The sequence below is a fragment of the Chrysemys picta genome, chromosome 18 (genome assembly GCF_011386835.1).
Source record: "Chrysemys picta bellii isolate R12L10 chromosome 18, ASM1138683v2, whole genome shotgun sequence".
NCBI classification, from domain to species: domain Eukaryota; kingdom Metazoa; phylum Chordata; order Testudines; family Emydidae; genus Chrysemys; species Chrysemys picta.
In genome coordinates this window covers 17,212,725-17,234,769 of record NC_088808.1, presented here as the reverse complement: position 1 = coordinate 17,234,769, position 22,045 = coordinate 17,212,725, and the positions used below count along the sequence as shown (strand labels likewise).

At 46.0% G+C, this 22,045-nt stretch overlaps 2 protein-coding genes and 1 long non-coding RNA gene across 5 annotated transcripts in view; 2 read left to right on the top strand and 1 right to left on the bottom strand.

The window, feature by feature from the left end:
- The window catches only part of LOC101944820 (histo-blood group ABO system transferase 1-like), a 53,017-nt gene extending 36,330 nt beyond the window's left edge, over positions 1 to 16,687 (top strand). For 2 of the 3 annotated variants that reach the window (XM_065572370.1, XM_042854309.2), the window contains exons 2-6: positions 4,762 to 4,852; positions 10,326 to 10,370; positions 11,932 to 11,967; positions 12,421 to 12,555; positions 15,890 to 16,687. In XM_065572370.1, the coding sequence (XP_065428442.1) occupies positions 4,762 to 4,852; positions 10,326 to 10,370; positions 11,932 to 11,967; positions 12,421 to 12,555; positions 15,890 to 16,577 (995 nt within the window). In that variant the 3' untranslated portion in view covers positions 16,578 to 16,687. Of the gene's footprint in view, positions 1 to 487; positions 623 to 4,761; positions 4,853 to 10,325; positions 10,371 to 11,931; positions 11,968 to 12,420; positions 12,556 to 15,889 lie in introns of those variants that run through there. The other variant, XM_065572369.1, reaches the window with a different exon arrangement.
- LOC101945105 (histo-blood group ABO system transferase 1-like) overlaps positions 1 to 22,045 on the top strand; it is a 47,707-nt gene that overhangs the window by 491 nt on the left and 25,171 nt on the right. The window lies entirely within an intron of this gene.
- On the bottom strand, positions 1,792 to 6,343 carry LOC135976491 (uncharacterized). The gene is made up of 2 exons (XR_010593635.1): positions 4,970 to 6,343; positions 1,792 to 3,051 (listed from the first exon to the last, which is right to left on the bottom strand). It is a non-coding gene; the product is annotated as an uncharacterized LOC135976491 (long non-coding RNA).

The window sequence follows — 22,045 nt, the reverse complement described above, 5'->3', positions numbered from 1 at the left end:
CATATTCCCCTTGCTCTCAACCACTTTCTTTATTTGTCCACAGAGGAATGGGATCAATAAATACTTTTGAGATGTAGTTTATCCATATATCGTAGATCAAGGATTATTTTTTTTTTCTCCTTATAGGTGAATTTTTTCCCCTTTACAGCAAAGCAATAACTGACTGAGAGTAGAATGCAGCCCTACATGTTAACCTCAGTAAAGTCACACCAGTGTAATGGCGGAGAGAATTTGTTCCTCTGCATTTTACCTGCACGCATTTATATATATATTAATATAGGATTCAATCCTGACCCACTAAAGACAATGGAAGTTCAGTTGGTGGAGGATGGGGCCCATACTTTTGATCTATTTTGGGAATATGGAAGATTGTCTATAAGAATGTTATATAAAATACTGCACTGGCTTTCTATCAGATGTAAAAAGCAGCAGGAACCCACGTCTCTCATTCCAGGTGGTGTTCAGGATTGATCTGAAGCTGGCGGAGGTGGGGGTGTCCTATTGTTCCCTCTTTCTGGCCCAGTTTGGTCAGGCCATCTTGCAGAATCAGGAGGATAAAGGCTCAGCAGTGTCATGGTGGAACCAGGGCCCCCAGGAAGTAGTGGGGGTGACAGCCATGATGGTGAAGCTTGTTCCTTTCACTCCAGCTGTCCTTGGTGTTTTGTTTGGTTCATTAGTTCCTGGTTAGTTCCTGGTTCATTAGTTCCTGGTTCCTTCTTCCTTGTTTACCAGTCATGATCTTAACACAGCCCTTAGCTGGTACTGGACCTTTCGGTTTGGACTAATTCAGTCTGTCTCCCAGTTTTCTTCGGATGCATAAGTGGGCTGTAGCCCACGAAAGCTTATGCTCTAATAAATTTGTTAGTCTCTAAGATGCCACAAGTACTCCTGTTCTTTTTGCGGATACAGACTAACACGGCTGCTACTCTGAAACCAGTTTTCTATCCACATTTATTGCTATTGATGATTGTGACATTTTATGAATTTTCACTCACTTTCCAACTGCTGAGTTCACAACTGGAGCAGGCCCCATTTATTACAATATCCCTCTTTTATGAACCAATTCTGCTTCACCTCAGACAAGGTTTATAAAACAGACAGAACTGCTGTAATCTGCTCTCAAAATGTTTAGAAACATACCAGCTCTTATTACTCCTTTGGCTGTATGTCCAGAATGTTGTTGGTTTTTTTTAAAGTGACAAGGGGGAACCATCTTTTCCTCTTTTTGCCACCTGCACATTTACACAAATCATGAACATTCTATACACGAGGGGTTAAACTAACTTGCTTGGAAAATTATTTACTCCTTATGGCATTTTTACCGAAGTATGTTGCGGTCTTTTAAAAAGAAGCAACAACACAATTTTGGGGGGGACGACTATTTTTGCATTCATGAACCATTTACCAACCCCCCAAAGTGCGGGAAAAGTACACAGGCATTTTTGCCCAGGGACAGACTTTGCCCGACCTGTTTTACCACCAGCTTTTGGGAGGATGTGGCCATTGTGACCTTATAGCTTATCACGGAGAGGTGACCCCACAACACTAGCACTGTGCTGTTGCACATGCAAAACACAACAAGACACATTAACATCTACAACTAAACAATCACAAAAATTACAACATGAAGTTTGGTGCCGGCAACAGCCCTTATTTCAGGTGGATTGACTCTCAATTCACAGTCGCAGCCGTGAATCAAGCTGGCATTCTGTTAACAAGGAATAACCCATGATGACATTTTAGCAAAAGTTTGCTTCAGCAGCTTAACCTTCAACTATTTAAAACACCTCATTTTTACAACTTTTGTTTTTTTCTTTAAAATGCCTTTACATAAAACTATCAAAGTTACTATCAGTTACAAAAACTACAAACCTCCAAAAAAAAAGAAAAAGAAACAAAACAAAACATTTGTTAAAAGATTAAAATAAAATCTTAAAACAATTAAGTACTCTTATTTTTTCAAAACATGAGAGTTAACAATTTGCTTTCCATCATTAGCACAAACAAGCTTAATATGTTCAAAGATTTTAATGCAAATATTTGTTTTTTAAAAACAATTTTGAAAACTGTTTGTTTACTAAGCTAACCAGCTATGGTGATGTATGTTTATCCTAGACTCTTGGGTGACCCACCAAATTACATTAATGTTATTACCGTACAACCCTAAAGAGTTGAGTACAGAGACCTCAGCCTGCTTAGTCCTGTGGCAACAACCACACTGCAACATTTTATAACCTTTTATTAAGATAAGAAGGAAAAGTGACTGAAACATTTAAAGTAAAGTATTAAGTACGGCTTTCATTTTAACAATATTGCTTATATCCCCTCAGCTGTAGACAGCGCTTTTTATAAGGAAACCCTCCTGTTTGAGTCTTTTAGATGGTAATAACTGTCCTTTTTGGGGAAAAGAGACATACACAGTCAGTTAGGATGGGCTAGAGCTGCTGTTGTTAAAGTCCAATGTTTCTTTAAAGACAAACACGGAAAGAAAAGAACAGCAAAAATAGAAAATACATCTTCTATCTCTGGTGCTTTCACTTGCAGCCTCACTGCTACAGAAACATGGGCACAGCCCATGGTTTTATCAGCCAATCTGAGACATATCAAATTTGTATTAGCATTGGGCTGTTTAAGACATTGCTTTTAGCTGCCACTCTGATCAGAGTGACAAGAGATCTAGTTTTTGCTGGCTAAGCTAGAAATTTATTAATCAGAAGGCAGAGAGAGAGAGAAGAAAAGGAAGCTATAAGGTGGGGAAGGAAAATGACACAACGGAGGGGTGACAGCAGAAATCCAAGGCTCACATTCCAGGTGCTGTTCAGGCCTTAGCTGAAGCCAACGAAGTGTGTGTGGGGGGGTGTCATCTGGGTCCCTCTTTCTGGCTCAATCTGGTCAGGACATTTCTTGGTATCAGGATGATGAAGGCCCACTTGTGTCCCAGTGGATCCCAGAATAAGATGGGGGTGGCAGTCATGATGGCAAAGCTTGCTCCTACCAATCCACTTGTCTGCTTCCCCTCCAAAAGGTGTGGCAGGTGGAACAGCCTATTGCCTCATTATTTTGTCCACCTGTTAGGCCTAATTTCCAACAGATCATTTGGTCCATTCGTTTTCCAGTTCCTTTCTCTTTTGTCTACCAGTCATGATCTTAAATATCCTTTTTGTCTAGACTAATTCCCTCTATTTTTATAAGCAATTTTATGTAATAGGCTGAGTTGGATTTTTGTTATGTTATATTTGTTAGAGTTGCCCAACACAACAGCCACTTTCATGATCACTCAGAATAATCAGCCACTTGGCTGGCCAGTTCCTCGCTCTTCTAACGGTCTGTGGCCTGTGTGTTCTGTATTTCCTTATGCATAAGACCCTAGAGGAGGGGAAGAAGGTTTTACAGCTAATCATTGAACTGGGAGTCTGGCTTTTGTTCCCAGCTGTGTCAAAGATTTGCTGCATGAACTTGGGCAAGTATCTTCCATTACAAGAGTTGTATATAAAAACAGAATCTGTGAAATGTGTATATATTGCTGTGTGTGTAGGGGTAGATCCTGCACCACTGAACTCAATGGCAGTTTTGCCATTCATGTCAATGAGTGAAGGATCAGGCTTATAGCGAGTGTATATATACATTTCACCATCTAGTAGCATGTGAGCATAGTAGAAATTGGTGTATTGTTCATAAGTCTGTAGGTTTAATGAAGCTGTTGTTATGTACTGCAAATGGCTTCCGGCATGCTGCTCTTTCTGGGCCTCAGTTCCTCCATCTGCAAAATAGTCATAATGATATTGACAGAAGTTCACGGCCATGTTGGGCTTCACAGTTTTCACTTCACTACACAGCAGGAGTGCTTGAAACTTCACTGCAGCAGTGTACCCAAAACTTCACTGCACCAGATCCTCCAAAAGAACAGGAAGGAGAATTCTCCCTACTGGCAGTATAGCGCCTATGACAACTGGAGGAGTTCTGATTCCATTCAGTAAAAGGCAGTGGCAACACACACACTAACCTGTCCATTACAATACCTACCCACTACATGGGGCTATTGTGAGGTTTATATAGTGGGTTTCAGGAATTAGTGATGTGTGAACCAAGTTTTTCCCCCCATGGGTTGTACACTGCTAAAGGATCCTCCCCCCAGCCTAAGGGGAGGATCTACAGGACCGGAAAACCAACTGATTTGGGGGGACAACTAATGAAAAACAGGGACAGGAGTGTGGTCAAAGGGTCAAAACCAGGGAACCTGATGGGGACGTCGAGCAGAGAGCCCCGGACAGCGCCCACAACTCCTCAAAGGCGTCAAGGGAGCCAGTGGACGCCGCCCAGAGGAACTCTGCCCGGATACGTGAACGGACAGAGGATCGGAAACAGGCCCCACAGTCACAGGAAACTCCATCGGCCAACCTCCTCTCCCTGGTTTTCTAGATGGCCGTTTTCGCCAGGGCCAGGAGGAGGTTGACCAGGAGGTCCCGTGACTTTGTGGGGCCATGGATAGGGAGTGCATAGAGAAGGAGGTGAGGGGAAAAGTGCAGCCAGAAACGTAACAGCATATTCGTGAGGAGCCGGTAGAGGGGCTGCAGCCTGGTGCACTCCAAGTAAACATGCGCCAGGGTCTCCCTCACGCCGCAGAAGGGACAGGTACCCCCAGGGGTTGTAACCCGGTTTTTAGCCTTACCACACAGCATGGCAAAAGGAACTGGCTTGGCAGTCAATTGATACTGCTTTGAACTGCTTGTACCAATCTCTTGCACATCTCCTTTATTCCAGGGAAAACAAGAGGGATCAAAGGCTATTTTAGAAAGCGCCATGTTTATGTCATGGGTTCCACCATGCTGCTGTTCAGCACTGTCTATGTTTGGTAAGTGGATTGTTTTGCGAAGCAAGAGTCTCCGTCGCTCCCCTCCTAAGGTGGCTATTGTTACAAAAGACTTTAGCCAAATACGTACGAATCTTTAGAAATGCACATCTGTGGTACAAATCCAGGTTCTTACAGGTACAACAGGTTCCCCCGGCTTTGTGTTAGTCTCATAAGCAAAGTAGGGAAATGTGGTCTAGAGCAGCGTTTTTCAAAGTGCGGACTGCGACCTGGTACTGGGTCATGGCATGTCAGGCACTGGGTCGCTCTGGTCAGCACCGCCGACCGGGACATTAAAAGTCCCGTTGGCGGTGCTGCCCAGCTACCTGTTCCGACACCGCTCTGTGCCCCAGAAGCGACCAGCAGTGGGTCCGGCTTCTAGGCAGGGGGGCCATGTGGCTCCACGCGCTGCCCCCCACCCCAAGCACCGGCTCTGCACTCCCATTGGCTGGGAACCAGCCAATGGGACAGGGGAGGGGGAAGCGGTGGCTGCGGGCGAGAGCCATGTGGAACCATGTACGCGCCTCCGCCTAGGAGCTGGACCTGCTGCTGGCCGCTTCAGGCATAGCACGGTCCACGGTGCCAGGACGGACGGGAAGCCTGCCTGTGCACCCCAGCTGCGCAACTGACCGGGAGCCCCTGGAGGTAAATTAGCACCCCAACCCCGCGACCCCAATCCCCTGCCCCAGCCCTGAACCCTCTCCAAACCTGGATCCCCCTTCTGCACCCCTGAGCCCCCTGCAACCCGGAGCCTCTCCTGCACCCCAAACACTTAATCCCTGGCCCCACCCCAACCCTCTGCCCCAACCCTGAGCCCCTCCCACACACCGAACCCTTCATCCCCATCTCCACTGGGTCGTGGGCATCAACAATTTTCTTCAACTGGGTCCCCAGGAAAAAAAGTTTGAAAACCACTGCTCTAGATTAAACTCTTATAAGGCGGATGCAAAACTGATTAAAAGACTGTACTCAAAGCGTAGATCTCAATGGTTCTCTGTCAAACTGGGAGGGCGTATCTAGTGGGATCCCGCAGCCGTCTCTCCTGGGTCCAGTACTAGTCAGTATTTTTATTAATGACTTGGATAATGAAGTAGAGAGTATGTGTAATGCTGACAGACCCAGGTCGTCAGCGGGCGGGATTGAACCTGGGACCTTAGTGCATGAGCCTCTACAGCCTGACCTAAAAGCCAACTGCCTATTAGCTCAGGCTGTAGAGCAAACTCATTAATCTCGCTCTTTCTCTAAGTGGTCTCAGTGCCACTAGATGGGACAGAACATCTAGTGGCACTGAGGTTCCCAGGTTCAATCCAGCCCGCTGGAGGTGTGTGGGTTACATATGCTTATAAAATTAACAGATGACACCAAGCTGGGAGGGGTTACTAGCACTCTGGAGGACAGGATTAGAATTCAAAACAGCCTTGACATATTGGAGAAGTGGTCTGAAAGCAACAAAATGAAGACAAGGACAAAGTACCACACTTAGCAAGGAATAATCAAATACACAACTACAAAATGGGGAATAACTGAGTAGGTGGTACTACTGCTGAAAAGCATCTGGGGGTTATAGCGGGTCACAAATTGAATATGAGTCAACAATGTGATTTTTCTGGGTTGGTTCCAGGGTATGAGAGAGACAAGGTAGGTGAGGCAATATCTTTTATTGAACCAATTTCTGTTGGTGGAAGGGACAAACTTTCAAGCTTCACAGAGCTCTTCTTCAGGCAGGGAAAGTAACCAGAGTATCTGGGCTAAATACAAGTTGGGACAGATTGTTACGCATAAGGGCAGAGGTGGGCAAACTACATCCTGCAGGCCACATCCGGCCCGCGGGACCATCCTGCCCGGCCCCTCCTCTGCTGTCCCCCCTCCCCCGCAGCCTCAGCTCACCGTGACAGCAGCACCCCCCGTGGGGGGGAGGGGCTGCACTGCAGGGGCAGGGGAGCAGGTGGGCAGTGCAGGTGGCGGGAGCGACGCGAACACGGGCCGGAGGACTCAGGAAGAGCACCGGGCAGCCGCACAGCCGGACGGAGAGAAGCGGCACTTTCAAGGGGAAACCGCCGCTTCTTTCCGGTTGCCCCTGCTCCTCCTGCATCCTCTGCCCATGTTCGCAGAGCCACATTCTGAAAGGGATTGGAGTCCCAGGGGGGCAGTCAGGGGACGGGGGGGAAGGGGTTAGATGGGGGTGGGGTCCCGGGGGGCGGTTAGGGAATGGGGGGGTCCCAGGAGGGGGCAGTCAGGGGACAAGGAGCGAGGGGGTTGGATGGGTCAGGGGTTCTGGGGGGGCAGTCGGGGCGGGAAGTGGGAGAGGGTGGATAGGGGGCGGGGGGCAGGCTGTTTGGGGAGGCACAGCCTTCCCTACCTGGCCCTCCATACCGTTTCGCAACCCGGATGTGGCCCTCAGGCCAAAAAGTTTGCCCACCCCTGCATAAGGGGGATGTGTGTATCACATGCTGTCATAACTATAAAGGGAAGGGTAACAGCTGTCCTGTGTACAGTACTATAAAATCCCTCCTGGCCAGAGACTCCAAAATCCTTTTCCCTGTAAAGGGTTAAGAAGCTCAGGTAACCTGGCTGGCATCTGATCTAAAGGACCAATAAGGGGACAAGATACTTTCAAATCTTGGGGGGGGAAGGCTTTTGTTTGTGTTCTTTGTTTGGGAGTGCGTTCACTCCTTCTGCAGTTGACTGAAACTGGGATGTACTCAGCTCTGGCTGCTGCTGAGTTAACAGAGACTTTCTAACTAGCTACTCCCGAGGATGTAAAAAGAAAAAAAAAAACAATTCAGCTTGTAAATTCCTTTTACCAGTCGTTTGTTTGCTCATTAATTGAACACTTCTCTTAACAAAGGACCTTGTTAAAAAAACTTAACACCTCTGCCTTCAGGCAAGGAGAGATAAGATATGCATCCATCTACCTTCAGCTCTGCTTTCCAAGCAGCTAGAAGGAAAAAAAAAAATCTTACTGGCTTTTGGGTTTAAAATGATCCCACCGCTCTGCCACCATGTCAAGGCTGTATCCCCACTTTGAACTTTAGGGTACAAATGTAGGGGCCTGCATGAAAACGTCTAAGCTTAACTACCAGCTTAGCTCTGGTCCCACTGCCACCATTCCCAATGGATTCCCTCCCTGGGAAGCCTTGAGAAACCTTTCACCAATTCCCTGGTGAATACAGTTCCAACACCCCTTGGATCTTAAAACAAGGAGAAATTAACAATTCCCCTCCTTCCTCCCACCAACTCCTGGTGAATCAAGATCCAAACCCCTTGGATCTTAAAACAAGGAAAAATCAATCAGGTTCTTAAAAAGAAGGCTTTTAATTAAAGAAAAAGGTAAAAATCATCTCTGTAAAATCAGTATGGAAATTAACCTTACAGGGTAATCAAACTTAAAGAGCTCAGAGGACTCCCCTCAAGTCTTAGGTTCAAAGTACAGCAAACAAAGATAAACACTCTAGTAAAAGGTACATTTACAAGTTGAGAAAACAAAGGAAAACTAACACGCGTTGCCTGGCTATTTACTTACAAGTTTGAAATAGGAGAGACTTGTTTAGAAAGATGTGGAGAACCTGGATTGATGTCTGGTCCCTCTTAGTCCCAAGAGCGAACAACCCCCAAAACAAAGAGCACAAACAAAAGCCTTCCCCCCACCAAGATCTGAAAGTATCTTGTCCCCTTATTGGTCCTTTGGGTCAGGTGTCAGCCAGGTTACCTGAGCTTCTTAACCCTTTACAGGGAAAAGGATTTTGGAGTCTCTGGCCAAGAGGGATTTTATAGTACTGTACACAGGACAGCTGTTACCCTTCCCTTTATAGTTATGACACATGCTGTGGGGGACCACCTAAAATGAAGTGAGCAATTGAGGGTTAGCTGGCAGTACAATGTGTTACAAATTGTTATAATGAGTCATAAAGCCAGAGTCCATGGTTTTCACTGTCTAGTAGAGTTATGAATGTAAATTCCCAAACTTGTCTAACTGATTTTTCAGATTGGGTGCTGAACAGAAAAAAAAAAGAGTTGGTTTTGACCTGAAACTGAATTTTTTTCAGTTTCTTGCTTCCTCCCCCCACCCCCACCCCGGCCCAAAGTTTTGGGTCAAACAAAATGTTTTGTTTTCAGTTTCAGGTCATTTTGGGATGTTTTTCATTTTTTTTTTAATAAAAATTAGCTAAATTTAAAAACAAAGGAGCATTTGAAACAGAAGTTGAAGTGTTATCATGTAACATTCATACAGACAGAAATACTGTTGAGTGTAAAGTCTTCACAAGCTTGGTTAGTAATGCGGTACATCTGTTTTGTCATTGTCAAGGTTCCTTCCCCACTCTGAACTTTAGGGTACAGATGTGGGGACCTGCATGAAAACTTCTAAGCTTAACTATCAGCTTAGATCTGGTTTTGCTGCCACCACTCCCAAGTGCTAACTCCCTTCCCTGGGTAGCCTTGAGAGACTCCTCCACCAATTCCCTGGTGAACACCGATCCAAAACCCCTTGGATCTTAAAACAAATTAATCATTCCCCCCACTTTCCTTTCCCCCCACCAATTCCTGGTGAGTCCAGATCTAATCCCCTTGGATCTTAAAACAAGAAAAAATCAATCAGGTTCTTAAAAAGAAGGCTTTTAATTAAAGAAAGAAAGGTAAAAATCATCTCTGTAAAATCAGGATGGAAAATAACTTTACAGGGTAATCAAATTCAAAGAGCCCAGAGGAACCCCCATCTAGCCTTAGGTTCAAAGTTACAGCAAACAGAGGTAAACGCTCTAGCAGAAGGAACATGTACAAGTTGAGAAAACAAAGATAAACCTAACACACCTTGCCTGGCTGTTACTTACAAGTCTGAAATATGAGAGACTTGTTCAGAAGATTTGGAGAGCATGGATTGATGTCTGGTCCCTCTTAGTCCCAAGAGCGAACAACCCCCAAAACAAAGAGCACAAACAAAAGCCTTTCCCCGCACCAAGATCTGAAAGTATCTTGTCTCCTTATTGGTCCTTTGGGTCAGGTGTCAGCCAGGTTACCTGAGCTTCTTAACGCTTTACAGGTAAAAGGATTTTGGAGTCTCTGGCCAGGAGGGATTTTATAGTATTGTACACAGGAGGGCTGTTACCCTTCCCTTTATAGTTATGACAGTCATATAACTCTTTTCAATTATCTTTTAATTTGGCATTCCAATGGTGATTTAATCTGTAAGTTCCTTGATGCAGAGACCATAAGAGATCACTGAGTGCACTCTCAGTGCATGACAGATAATAATATGAAACTGCTTTGCTTCACCTACCACAGCATTCTAGCAACCTTTGCATTTTCTCCTTTGTTGGCTGGTTTGGTTTGGTTTTGTTCTATTGTGGGGATGAACCGCTGGGGTTGTTTGTTGTGTGGTTTGTGTCTTTAAAGATGCCTAGACATTGGACTAGATGATTTTTAGTGTAAAGTTTTTATGTTACTTAGATGTTTTACATGACATTTGGATTTATTGCAGGTATACGTCCAATGGTACCGAAAGCAAGGTCGCCTACATAACGAGGTAACTAGTCCCTGTTGGACTTGCCTGGATTTTGTGAGCATCTGAGGCCTCACAATTAGAGCTCTGGAAATCAGTTCCATGTTGCTGAGATTCCTAACCTCTTCTGTTTAGTTTTGACTTGGGGTTTGCTACCAAATGTCAAATGAAAACTGAACTGAAACTAGCAGTGGCTCTTCAGAGGCAGGTGGAGGAGGAGAGCACTGGGCCAGTGCTTACCTTTTTCTGAATTAGATACATTAAGGGACCAGGTCCTCAGCTGGTATAAGTCCGTGTACTCCACTGACTTCAATGGAGCTATCTATGCTTGCTGAGCATTTTTCCTGGGATCTTTACGTATTTCCGTAAACTGGCTCTGAAAGGTCCTTTCATATGTTCACATCCTCTGCCAACCTCCTAATGACACCAGCAGCCACAGATAAACAGCTGAGTCTCACCTATTGTCTGATCTTGACACAAAATCACAAACTGGCTGCCATGTTAGTAAGAACTGGGCAAAGAAGTGTGAGCCTTGACTACCTGATCTGAGCTTGCAATGGAATACAGAAGCAGGTGAGAGTTGCACGGTTTGGGATTTAGTTATGGATGTTCTGTGCAGACTTATTCCCCCATTTTTTCTCACCTGCATTGAATCTCTGGCACTATTTGGGCTGGCATCCAAAGGTGTAATTAATTGCTTTCTGAAAACTCTGCCTGCCGTTCTTTCTCTAGTGAGGGATGGCTCGTTTATGGGTCATCTTTAAAAGCCTCATTTCCTCCTGCCTGCCAGCCAGCCTTTTTGTAAGCCAAACTTCCATTGTTCTTTCTCTATAGCAACCATATCCTGGAAGTTTTACTACAAATTGAATTACCAAGGTAGAACTTTTTATTAGTTTCTGTTAAGTGTTTCAGCTGCTTTCAGAAGAGCTCTGGTATTCCTGAAGGATGATGATCTATGCTTGTGGAACTCCAATACTCTGTTTTAGAATTACATTTGTGTATTATGAATCATCAATACAGCATGATGACACTGAGATTTAGACAAGCTCAGATGTTACTGATCTTTGAAAGATCTCAGCAGTGATCTCATGGATCTTGGTATACATCAGTCTGCACCTCAATTCTGACCTCCAGGAAGCTCTACTATTCAAGTTGAGCCACACACACAGCTCTATCAATGTTCCGCATTCCCGACCTGCAAAACTTTTCTACTCCTATCCTGTATGCTCCCACCACTTTGCTAATGCACCTCATTCCTGACTTTTAATGTCTCCCTCTGAGCCTCTCAGGAGCACAGATTGTCAATCAAGCCACACTGCATATAGGTTTTGTGATATGAACCAATATTAGGGACTAGAGAGAGACCACTAAACTTATGTTCATATGTGACCTGACCCAGGATTTAAACTCAAGTCACCAGAGGTACAGGAAAGCTAAAACCCTTTCCTTTGGAGTTCTGAGTATGGGTCACTGAGTTCTCAATGGAGCTGATCGGTGGGAATCTTTTATCTGTCTGTAAACTCTAGAAGGATTTTTTTTTAAAGAGCTATGGAAATCATTTTTTGTTTTCCTACTTTTCGTTTAGATTGATGTACACAAAGCCACAGATTCTAAAGCCATCGTAAGTAAAACTAAAAATAAGTGTTTTGTTACATTCAAGATATAACTAAAGTTAATTGACTAAAATCTGACCAAGAAACTTCCTTAAGGATTTGAACTTGTCTTGCTCTGTGTTAACTTAAGCATACAAAATCTCAGAAACACTTGGGTCTTTATACAAAGTACAAGCCAGAATGTTTTGTTCCGTTACAAACCTCAGACATGCTGGATAGATGCTAGTGCAGTGCAAACATTAATTAGTTGATAGATCCCAGTAACCTGCTACATTATATAGCCTTACTGCACCATGTCTTATGACTTCATGGAGTTGTATATTTCTTTACAGCTGTTAGTTATCTATTTTTGAACTTTAACACATGGCTCTGGTAGTGTCTTTCTATACATAGGGAAGGCAACCGCCTCCGTGTTTCTTCCTTCTATAGTGTGATTCTAAAGAAAACTTCCTCTTCCACAGGAGAAGTGACGTCCTTACGATGACTCCATGGTTTGCTCCAATAGTTTGGGAAGGGACCTATAACTCCGAGATCCTGAATGAGCAGTTCCAACGAAGGAATGTCACTGTTGGACTGACAATGTTTGCTATCAAAAAGTGAGTCTGAACTATGTTAGGTACGAAAGGTGATGTATAACCAACGAGGAGGTGGGGGAACCAATTTTTTGTGTGTAGTGATAGTGTATGGTATCCCCTGTTCACCTCACTCTCCCAAGCAGGAGTTTTGTTGGAAGATTGCTGATTGACTTAAAACACATTTCAGTGACAGGGAAAGGACAGGGCTTTTCCAGTGTGGTGGAGGAGGAAATTAGGAGGGTCTGGCAGCTGTGAGAAAGGGTCAGATTAAGCTGCTTGTCATTTGTGTCTCAGAGGGAGGCGGACTGGAGGGATTGTCAACTATGGAAGTTGAGTGATGTACTTTCCTCTTTTCCCTTTGCTCTGGGAACAAAGTTTTTGACCTTAGGTGCTGCTGACTTCATGATAGGTGGTCTTTTATCTTCTCTGTACATTGTTATCATTCTACTTGGGGTGGAATATTTAGAAATACAACCACGTAACTGGGCACAGAGAGAAATCCTTCAAGAGTCTTTCTTACAAAGGAAGAACTTGATTTTCATGCTGAGCGGTGCTTTATCTGATTTGTAAATGAAGGAAAATACCTAGCGTGGTTAGTGACATACCCAGCTATGCAAGCACAGATTAAGGAACTATTTAGTAAAATTATTGTTTTCCAAAGGCTGTGCATGCTACCATGAAGTCCTTGTTAGTCATGGAGCATAGGTTCAACCAGTGGTTATAAGCGCTATTGCCTGCCAACAGAATTTTTTTGCAAAATATATTGCTAAAGGTCAAAAGGACTCCAGATCAAAGTATAGTAAAATATCCTGATTATTTTATTATTATGATCCTGTTAAGAATGGACAAGTAGGTTTTTGTACCTGTGCTGATAAATATTTATAACAATTTTGCAAGGCTGATTTGGCCACCAGTGAGATGCAGCAACTGTTCAACGTTGTACATCAATGAGACACAACAAATAGGATAGGAAGCAAAGAATAGCAGATCCATTTTGAAAATATAGGGCCAATTTGGGAAGATGGGATGAAAGAACTGAAGTTTGAATTTGTCGAAGATCCTGGGTAGAATACTCCTACTCTTGTGAAAAGTTTAATGGGATTGATAATGATTATATGTAATCAGTGCTTTTGAAAGACAAAACCCCAAGCAACATAACACTTCCCTAACATTATGCTGGCACAATGGTTTGTAACTGCCCCAGAATCAATATGAATTAGGGTTTCTTCCCAATAATATCTTGAGGACTCCCAACCCCCCGTGTTCCCCATCCGCCGAATCCGTGTGACCAGTGGACCCGCCGAAAGCCGCCTGCCTGCCATGCTTGGGGCGGCAGAAAACATAGAGCCGCCCCGCCCTGACCCCAACACCCCAGAATCTGTGCCCCATCCATTCTCCCCCTGCTCCCTGTCCCCTGACTGCCCCCCCCAGAGCCTCTTCCCCATGCATCCTTTCCCTGTCTCCTGACTGCCCTGACCCCTATCCACACCCCTGCCTCCTGACAGGCCCCCAGGGAACCCACCCCCTATCCAACCCCCGCCCCCCTCTCCCTGTCCCCTGACTGCCCTCTCCCTGAAACCCCCTGCCCCTTAACCAACCCCCCGCCCCCCTTACCATGCTGCTCAGAGTAGCAGGAGCTCAAAGCCCCTCCGCCTGCACTGCCTGGCAGGAGTGGTGGGCCAGAGGGCAGGTGGCATGGCGAGCTGAGGCTATGGGGGAGGGAGGACAGCACGGGAGGGGCCGGGGGCTAGCCTGTAGCTCAGGGACTGGGCAGGACAGTCTCGCAGGCCGGATGTGGCTCGCGGGCCGTAGTTTGCCCACCTCTGGGCTAGGCATATACATGACAAATGAGGTTGATGTTAATTTCTGACAGTGTACAGTGTACAACTCTCATGTTGAACCCTCCCATAGTGAAATGAAGGGGGCTTGGATATTTGCCATGAAACCTTGTAAATGCCCCCTCACTCCTGTTGGGTTTGAGCTGATTTCTGTAAGAGGGTAGTGCCTCAACTGGCCCCTCTACTCCTGAGGGGGTTTGATGGATTTTTTTCTACAGGTTCCTTTGCTGACCCTCTCCAATACTTTACCAGGATAAGGATCCTGAGTGCTGTAGGTCATAGTGCCCTGGCTGTTTCCCAACCATTGATGTCAAACCGCTGCCAGAGATCTTGGCTCATAGCTGGCTCTGCGGGGGGCAGCTCGTGTAACACATTACACCTCCTGGTTATTTGCAGGACAGCTGAAATAGCAGGTAATGAGCAGAACACCTTTGAAATGCCGCTGCACCTGGGCCACGCAGGCAAGTCATTTTGCTTGGATGGTGCATGGAGCTGGAATGTGAACATGACAGAGAAAACTCTCATTTTCACTGCAAGGCTGGCTAAGTGGCAATATAGGCCCAATCCTGAGAGGTGCTGCGTGCCCTTATCTCTCACTGGAGTTAAAGATATTCAGTATCTCTCAGGAGATGATGCGTACCTTGCTTTGAAAGTCCCTAGAGCAAGAGGTTCAAATTCAGGCAGGGTACAGGTCAGCTCTTCATCCTTCCCAGATAGACTCCCTTTCTGACTGTTTGGGAGGGACAGAGTGGCATGTTGTCTATGGTTCATTTCTCAGCACTTCCACATGTGTTCATGGGCAGAGCACTCATGTGATCACCGCAGTACCTAAGACCTCACTTGCTCCTGCAGCATGGATTCCATGAGAGTCACGTGCAATGCCCTGAACAGCTGAATGTGGCTCAAGAGATGAAGGTTGATGATCGTCAGTATTTGGAAGGAAATAATCCTAACCAGGAAACTAGCAACAAATATTTTAGAAAACAGTGTTTCTGACTAAAACAGATTCTTTTTGTTGTTCATGAGCATTGTCAATTCCTGCTTGCAACAAAACCCATTAGGTGGAGTCACAGTTACTTGTTACTTCTTAATAGGAATCTTATATTAATTGGGTACTTTCATAGGAGAGAAAATAGACATTTACACAGCTTTGATCATCATAAAATGCTTTACAAAGTAGGTAGGAATTAGTTCATCTTCCCCTCCATAAATAAGAACAAAAGCTAAAATCCTAGATCCCTCTTGTGAGTCCAACCATGTCATCAGCCCCCATCAGTCCTTTCACTGCCTCTTGTCTTTTTCCACACTAAATTCAGAATCCTCATCCTCACCTTCAAGATGCTTTACAACTCTGCCCCTTCTTACACCTCCACCATTTCCCCCACCTACTCCCTCTTCTGCACACCCTATTGGTCTCCCTGATCCTTTCACTTTGTTGCTCTCTGTATCCCCTTCTTCCTGTCTTCTACCACAGTGACTTTTATTTCTAATAGAGCATTTCTTTCTTTTTTTTCTAGGTATGTAGTCTTCCTCAAGAAGTTTTTAGAAACTGCAGAGATGTATTTTATGGTTGGACATAGGGTGAACTATTACATTTTCACAGACAGACCAGAAGAAGTTCCTAAAGTTGCGCTCAAAGAAGGAAGGAATGTAGTGGTTCTGCAAGTCCAAAACTACCCTAGGTGGCAAGAAATCTCTATGCGACGAATGGAATTGATCAGCAACTTCTCTCAGCAGCGGTTCATTAATGAGGTCAGCTACCTAGTGTGTGTGGATGTAGACATGAGGTTTAATGACCAAGTTGGAGTGGAGATCCTGAGCAACTTGTTTGGCACACTACACCCAGGTTTCTATGCTGCAGAGCGTCAGTCTTTCACCTACGAACGTCGACCTGCTTCTCAAGCTTATGTGCCCAGCGATGAGGGTGACTTCTACTATGCTGGAGGCTTTTTTGGAGGAACAGTAATGGAGGTTTACATGCTGACCAAGAAATGCCATGAAGCCATGATGGTGGACAAAGCCAATGGAATTGAGGCAATCTGGCACGATGAGAGTCACTTAAACAAGTATTTTGTTTACTACAAACCAACCAAAATACTTTCTCCGGAATACCTGTGGGATGACAATATGGGTAGGCCAGAGATCCTTAAGAAAAGAAGGTTTCTTGCTCTACCAAAGAACCATGCTGCAATCAGAAATAAATGAAGTTCATCTCAGACTGGCCTTAGTGCGAACTAACATAACTGATATTGTAGGTTTCCTTGATTGATGAAAATATACAGACAATTAATAAAGCTCCATAACTTTTTCTGACATCCACAGTATTTCTGGATATGGGAATGATTTGCAAGATGTTACTGTGATGTTGCACTCCATATGTTTTATGGAAATGTGCTAATGAGTGTGACTACAATGTAACTGGAATATCCTTCATGCAGAAGGTCTCTTGTAAGGTATCATTACAAAGCTTATAATCTATTGAGTGTGTTCATCCTATCTGTATGAATGTATCATTCTTGTATCTGAAGCTAGAAATATGAAGTATTCCTCTGAAGTCCTATTGTAACTATGCAAAGTGTGGGTCATTAATGGTGGCTTAAAATCTTGATGGCTCCCATTAACTAGGACAATTGGTTGTAAATGGCTCTGTTTACTCACAAACCTTCCTGTGCATGTGCAGTCCAACTCTGAAAGAATGGAGAATGAGGTCTTACAGTGACATGTGATCATGTCAACTGGTACTGGAATCCATTATAAACCTGTATCAGAGGGGTAGCCGTGTTAGTCTGAATCTGTAAAAAGCAACAGAGGGTCCTGTGGCACCTTTGAGACTAACAGAAGTATTGGGAGCATAAGCTTTCGTGGGTAAGAACCTCACTTCTTGCATCTGAAGAAGTGAGGTTCTTACCCACGAAAGCTTATGCTACCAATACTTCTGTTAGTCTCAAAGGTGCCACAGGACCCTCTGTTGCTTATTATAAACCTGGTAATTTTCCACTTAAAAGAATGGGTGCGGACCCAGAGAGACACAGAATTCCTGCCTTGTGCCAAATCTATAAAAGGGGGTGGAGGACAAGACGGGTGCCAGTCATGTGAAATCCCCAGCTTTTCACCTAAGATGCCTGCTGGAACTAACAAGGTCTGTACCAGGGGAAAGGCTTGGGTGCAGACTAGGAAGGAGTCTAGTCTGTGAAAGAAGCTTATTGGAACAGCGGAGGGTGAGATTTACCTGTATTCAGGCTCTTAATGTATTAGGCTTAGATTTACGTGTTGTGTGCTGTTTTATTTTGCTTGATAACTTATTTTGTTCTGTCTGTTATTACTTGAAACCACTTAAATCCTAGTTTTTATACGTCATAAATCACTTTTGTTTATTAATGAACCCAGAGTAAGTGATTAATACCTGGGGGAGCAAACAGCTGTGTGTATCTCTCTATCAGTGTTATGGAGGGTGGACAATTTGAGTTTACACTGTATAAGCTTTATACAGAATAAAATGGCTTTATTTGGGGTTTGGATCCCACTGGGAACTGGGTGCTGGAGATAGGTGACCTGCTGAGCAGTTTTTGGTTAAAGTCTGCAGCTTTGGGGGCGTGGACCAGACCTGGGTCTGTGTTGCAGCAGGCTAGTGTGTCTGGCTCAACAAGGCAGGGTTCTGGAGTCCCAAGCTGGCAGGGAAAACAGGCTCCGAGGTAATTCCAGCATGTCAGGTGACAGTCCCGAGGGGGTCTCTGTGTCCAAACCCATTGCAGTTACCATAAGGATAGTGTGCTGATTCCAACAATTTCCTTGCCAAAAATACATTGGTATTTATCTGCAATAGAGCTGTACCAGTACTAAGTTGTGTCTAGTGTTGGGGAAATATAGAGACTTGTAGATTCAGATGCTTATTCAAACCTCTCTTGGCTGGACATCTGATGCAAAGAAGCTTTCATGAGACTTCCAGTGCTTCCTGGTTTTATTTGGGTCAGAAATGATGTGGAAACATAAGAGATTAGAAATACGAATAGAAATACCAGAGCCAAAATCTCTGTGTGGGCATGTGTTTTTTAAAAAAAAAAAAAAACTAGATTTTTTTTTTGATCTTTTTAAAAAAATAATTCTGGTTCAATTTGATTTTTTTTCTCGGTGGTTCAGGCTGCCCCCCACTCTGTAGGATACTTGAAATGTTTCTCATGGTTCAGCTGCTTCCAGCCCTGTGGTGCTCTCCGCCTTGCAAAATACACTTGAAAATGAAATAATCTTGTGTCTCAACAGTTTATCAGGATCCATCTTTTCAATCTCAGCTGGCCCAGAGTGATATCAAATCTTTAGGTTTTCATCTAATTTATAATGAAGAAAGCTCAGGGTTATCAGATCTATTTTCAATTCATATTCTCTCCTGAAAGACATAGAACTACTGTTAAAAGACCTTAGCTTCCTGGGGAGAAATGGCTGGAGAAGTATCACAATGGAAAGCAACTCCATCTGCTATTGGTAGAGCTCCTAATACCTCACAAATCTTTGGGCCCTCGAAAGACAGACGTTGTCTCTCTGCACCAAAGATTGCTTAACAAATGTCAGGAAAAGAGACCAAATGAGGATGTAATGAGTCTCGCCTGGATAACAGTACGTGTCGGAATAAGATGACTGGTAGAGCCCTCTTCTGTACCAAATTCTGCTTCCACTTACACTCTATTAATCTGTCTTGGGTTTTTAAATAGCACCTATCACCATGGTATCTGTGCAATGGGGTTTGCAGGTTGTAACTGAGAGGGGAATTTTTGTCCTTAAAGTCACTTGTAGAAGGGAATTGAAGTGGCTTGAACAGAAATGTTGGAAGATTTTCTCCCTCACAACAAGGTCTATTCAATGTATTTCCCTGTAGTGGGTGTTCTAATTGAAAATGGGAAGATCAGGTAAGGAAGAAGCAAAAACAAGACTTGCCCAATTCTGCTCCCATTTAAGTCAATACAAGTTTTGTTGGTGACCTCAGTAGAAAGATAGAGATATATATAAAATACACACACACAATCCAGGGTACAATTGAGTTTCTTGATACACTCAGTGTACAACCTGGAGTGTGCTGTTGTACTAATAAAATGGCTTAGTGGGAGAGTGGGCAAAAGCAAGTGATTAAAGTACAATAAACATGAGAGGCATCAGCATCTAGTAATCTGAGTACAGGCCTGGGAGCCAAAAACTTCTGCATTCACCTGAACGGCTGTAGCCTATTATAACTACCTCCTGGCCCAAAAAACCTCCCTCATTTAGATTTGTGTATATTCTTGAATCCTAGTCAATAATTAAGGGTCTTGCAAAACATTAACATCTTCTTCACACTGGTCCGCACATAGGTTTCAATTAGTGCATGGACCTTGCCAAAACTGACTGCTGCTGGAGATTCCTGGAACCACACAGTCCAAAACACGTGGGCCAATCTCAGGACAGAATTCGTTTGGCTAGAATAGGTAGGAGTATTAATAGTGCAGGGGTGGGCAAACTTTTTGGCCCGAGGGCCATAGCGGGGTCGCAAAATTGTATGGGGGGCTGGGTAGGGAAGGCTGTGCCTCCCCAAATAGCCTGTCCCTGCCCCCTATCTGACCCCCACCCACTTCCTGCCTCCGACTGCACCCCTCAGAACCTGCAACCCATCAAACCCCCCTGCTCCTTGTCCCCTGACCACCCCCTCCCAAGACTCCCCACCCTAACTGCCCACCCCCTACCCAACTTTCCCCGCTCCCTGGCCCCTGACTGCCCCCACCCCATCCACCACCACCTCGCCAGACCCCCAGAACTCCCACGCCTACCCAACCCCTGTTCCTTGTCCCCTGACCGCCCCCCCCCCCGAACCTCCACCCCCTCCAACTGCTCCCTGCCCCTTATCCAACCCCTCCTCCCAGCCCGGCCCCCTTACCATGCTGCTTACGGCAGTGTGTAGGGATGCCTCGCGGCCCGCTGGAGCTCGCAGCCCCATCCCCTTACCATGCCACTCAAAGCGGCAGGAGCTGCCGAGCTGCCCAGGAGCGGTCCAGAGCGCTGGTGCCAGCGGCGCGGCACGCTGAGGCTCTGCGAGAGGGGGGAAGGCGGGGGAGGGGCCGGGGGAGCTTCCCCACACGGGAGCTCAGGTGGGCCGGACAGGACGGTCCCACGGGCCATAGTTTGCCTTCTCACTCCCCTGCCAGAAACCCCCATGCCCGCCCCAAGAACCCCTGTCTGCTGCTGGCTCGCCGCTGCTTGCCTCCTCACCCCTGCCCACCCACCCACCCGCCGTTAGCTCCCTCGCTGCTCGCCTCTTCAACCCCCGCTGCCCGTCGCTGGCCTTTTCACACACCCCCACTCAGCTACTCACCCCCCACCTACTCAACCCCCACTGCTCACCTCTCGCCTCTTCACCCCGCCTCGCTCGCCTACTCACCCCTCCTGCCGCAGGTCCCTCTGGCTCCTAGGATCAGGGGCAGCCGAGGTGTCTCCACGTGCTGCGCCCGCCACAAGCGCAAGCTCCGTGGCTCCCATTGGTCGGGAAAAGCGCCAATGGGGGCTGCCGGAGCCGTGGAGCGGGGCTTGCAGGCGCCAGCAGCACACAGAGAGCCCTCCGCCCCCGCCCCCCGACCCGACCCTAAGAGCCACAGGGACCTGCCGGGGGGCGAGGTGAGGAGTCCCGGCGGTTCTTACCTGGAGCGGCTCCTGGGAAGCATCTGGCAGGTCCCTCTGGCTCCTAGGGTCGGGTTGGATTGGGGGGGCGGGGTGGAGGGCTCTCTGCCCGCTGCTGACGCCTACAAGCCCCACCCCTGCAGCTCTGATTGGGCAGGAGGGAGCTGGTGCAGCACGCGGAGACCCCCTCCACCTCTGTGCCTAGGGGCTGCCCACACTGCAGGCTCCTGCTGGCGGGCGGGCACCAGGAGCTGCCCCAGGAAGCACCGCCAGCCCCGGGACTTTGGACTTAGGGTTACCATACGTTCGTATTTTCCCGGACGTTTTTAGATATTTAAAAATTCCTCCCGGATGGCAATTTAAGAACTAAAAAGCTGAATGTGTCCGGGAAAATACGGACGTATGGTAACCCTACTCCTGTGCCCCCCAAAAGGGAAAGAGACCCTGATCCAGCTGTGGGCTCACAGCGACCAGCTCTGACAGACCTTTCACTGGCCAGCAAAATGCTGCCCCCCCACACACACACACACAGGTTGGGCTTGCTTCCAGCTACAGAGTCCTGCTCACTTTTTTCTAGACAAGCAGAACTTTTTATAAGTGAATTTCAGACTGGTGGTGGAAAGCCGCTGCCTTGGCAGCCTTGAAAACTGAAGGCTCCTTCTTATTCACACAATAAGTCCTTGCAGAGGTGGCAGCAGTACAAGCTTCTACCAAATTGCTTCACTTATGTGACTCAAACCCAGATTCAGAGTCCACGCTGCATAAACGTGGTTCAGACTCAGTGGATCATTCCGTTCTTGGCCCCTGCTGAGATCTGTTGGTGCCACAAGTAGCACTGGTCCACTAGAACTGAGACCAGTACCACCTTCCACAGAGGCCACTGAGCAACCAGCAAATGGCATCAGCTTTTGATGAGCACAGGCCTGATGAGACTGCCCTTGTTATAGATGAGCCTTTTTGTCCCAACTTGGAGGCTTGTTACACCAACCCATGCGTCCTGCTCAATCCACTCTATTAGTGGTGCTCTTTCTGAGCCCAAA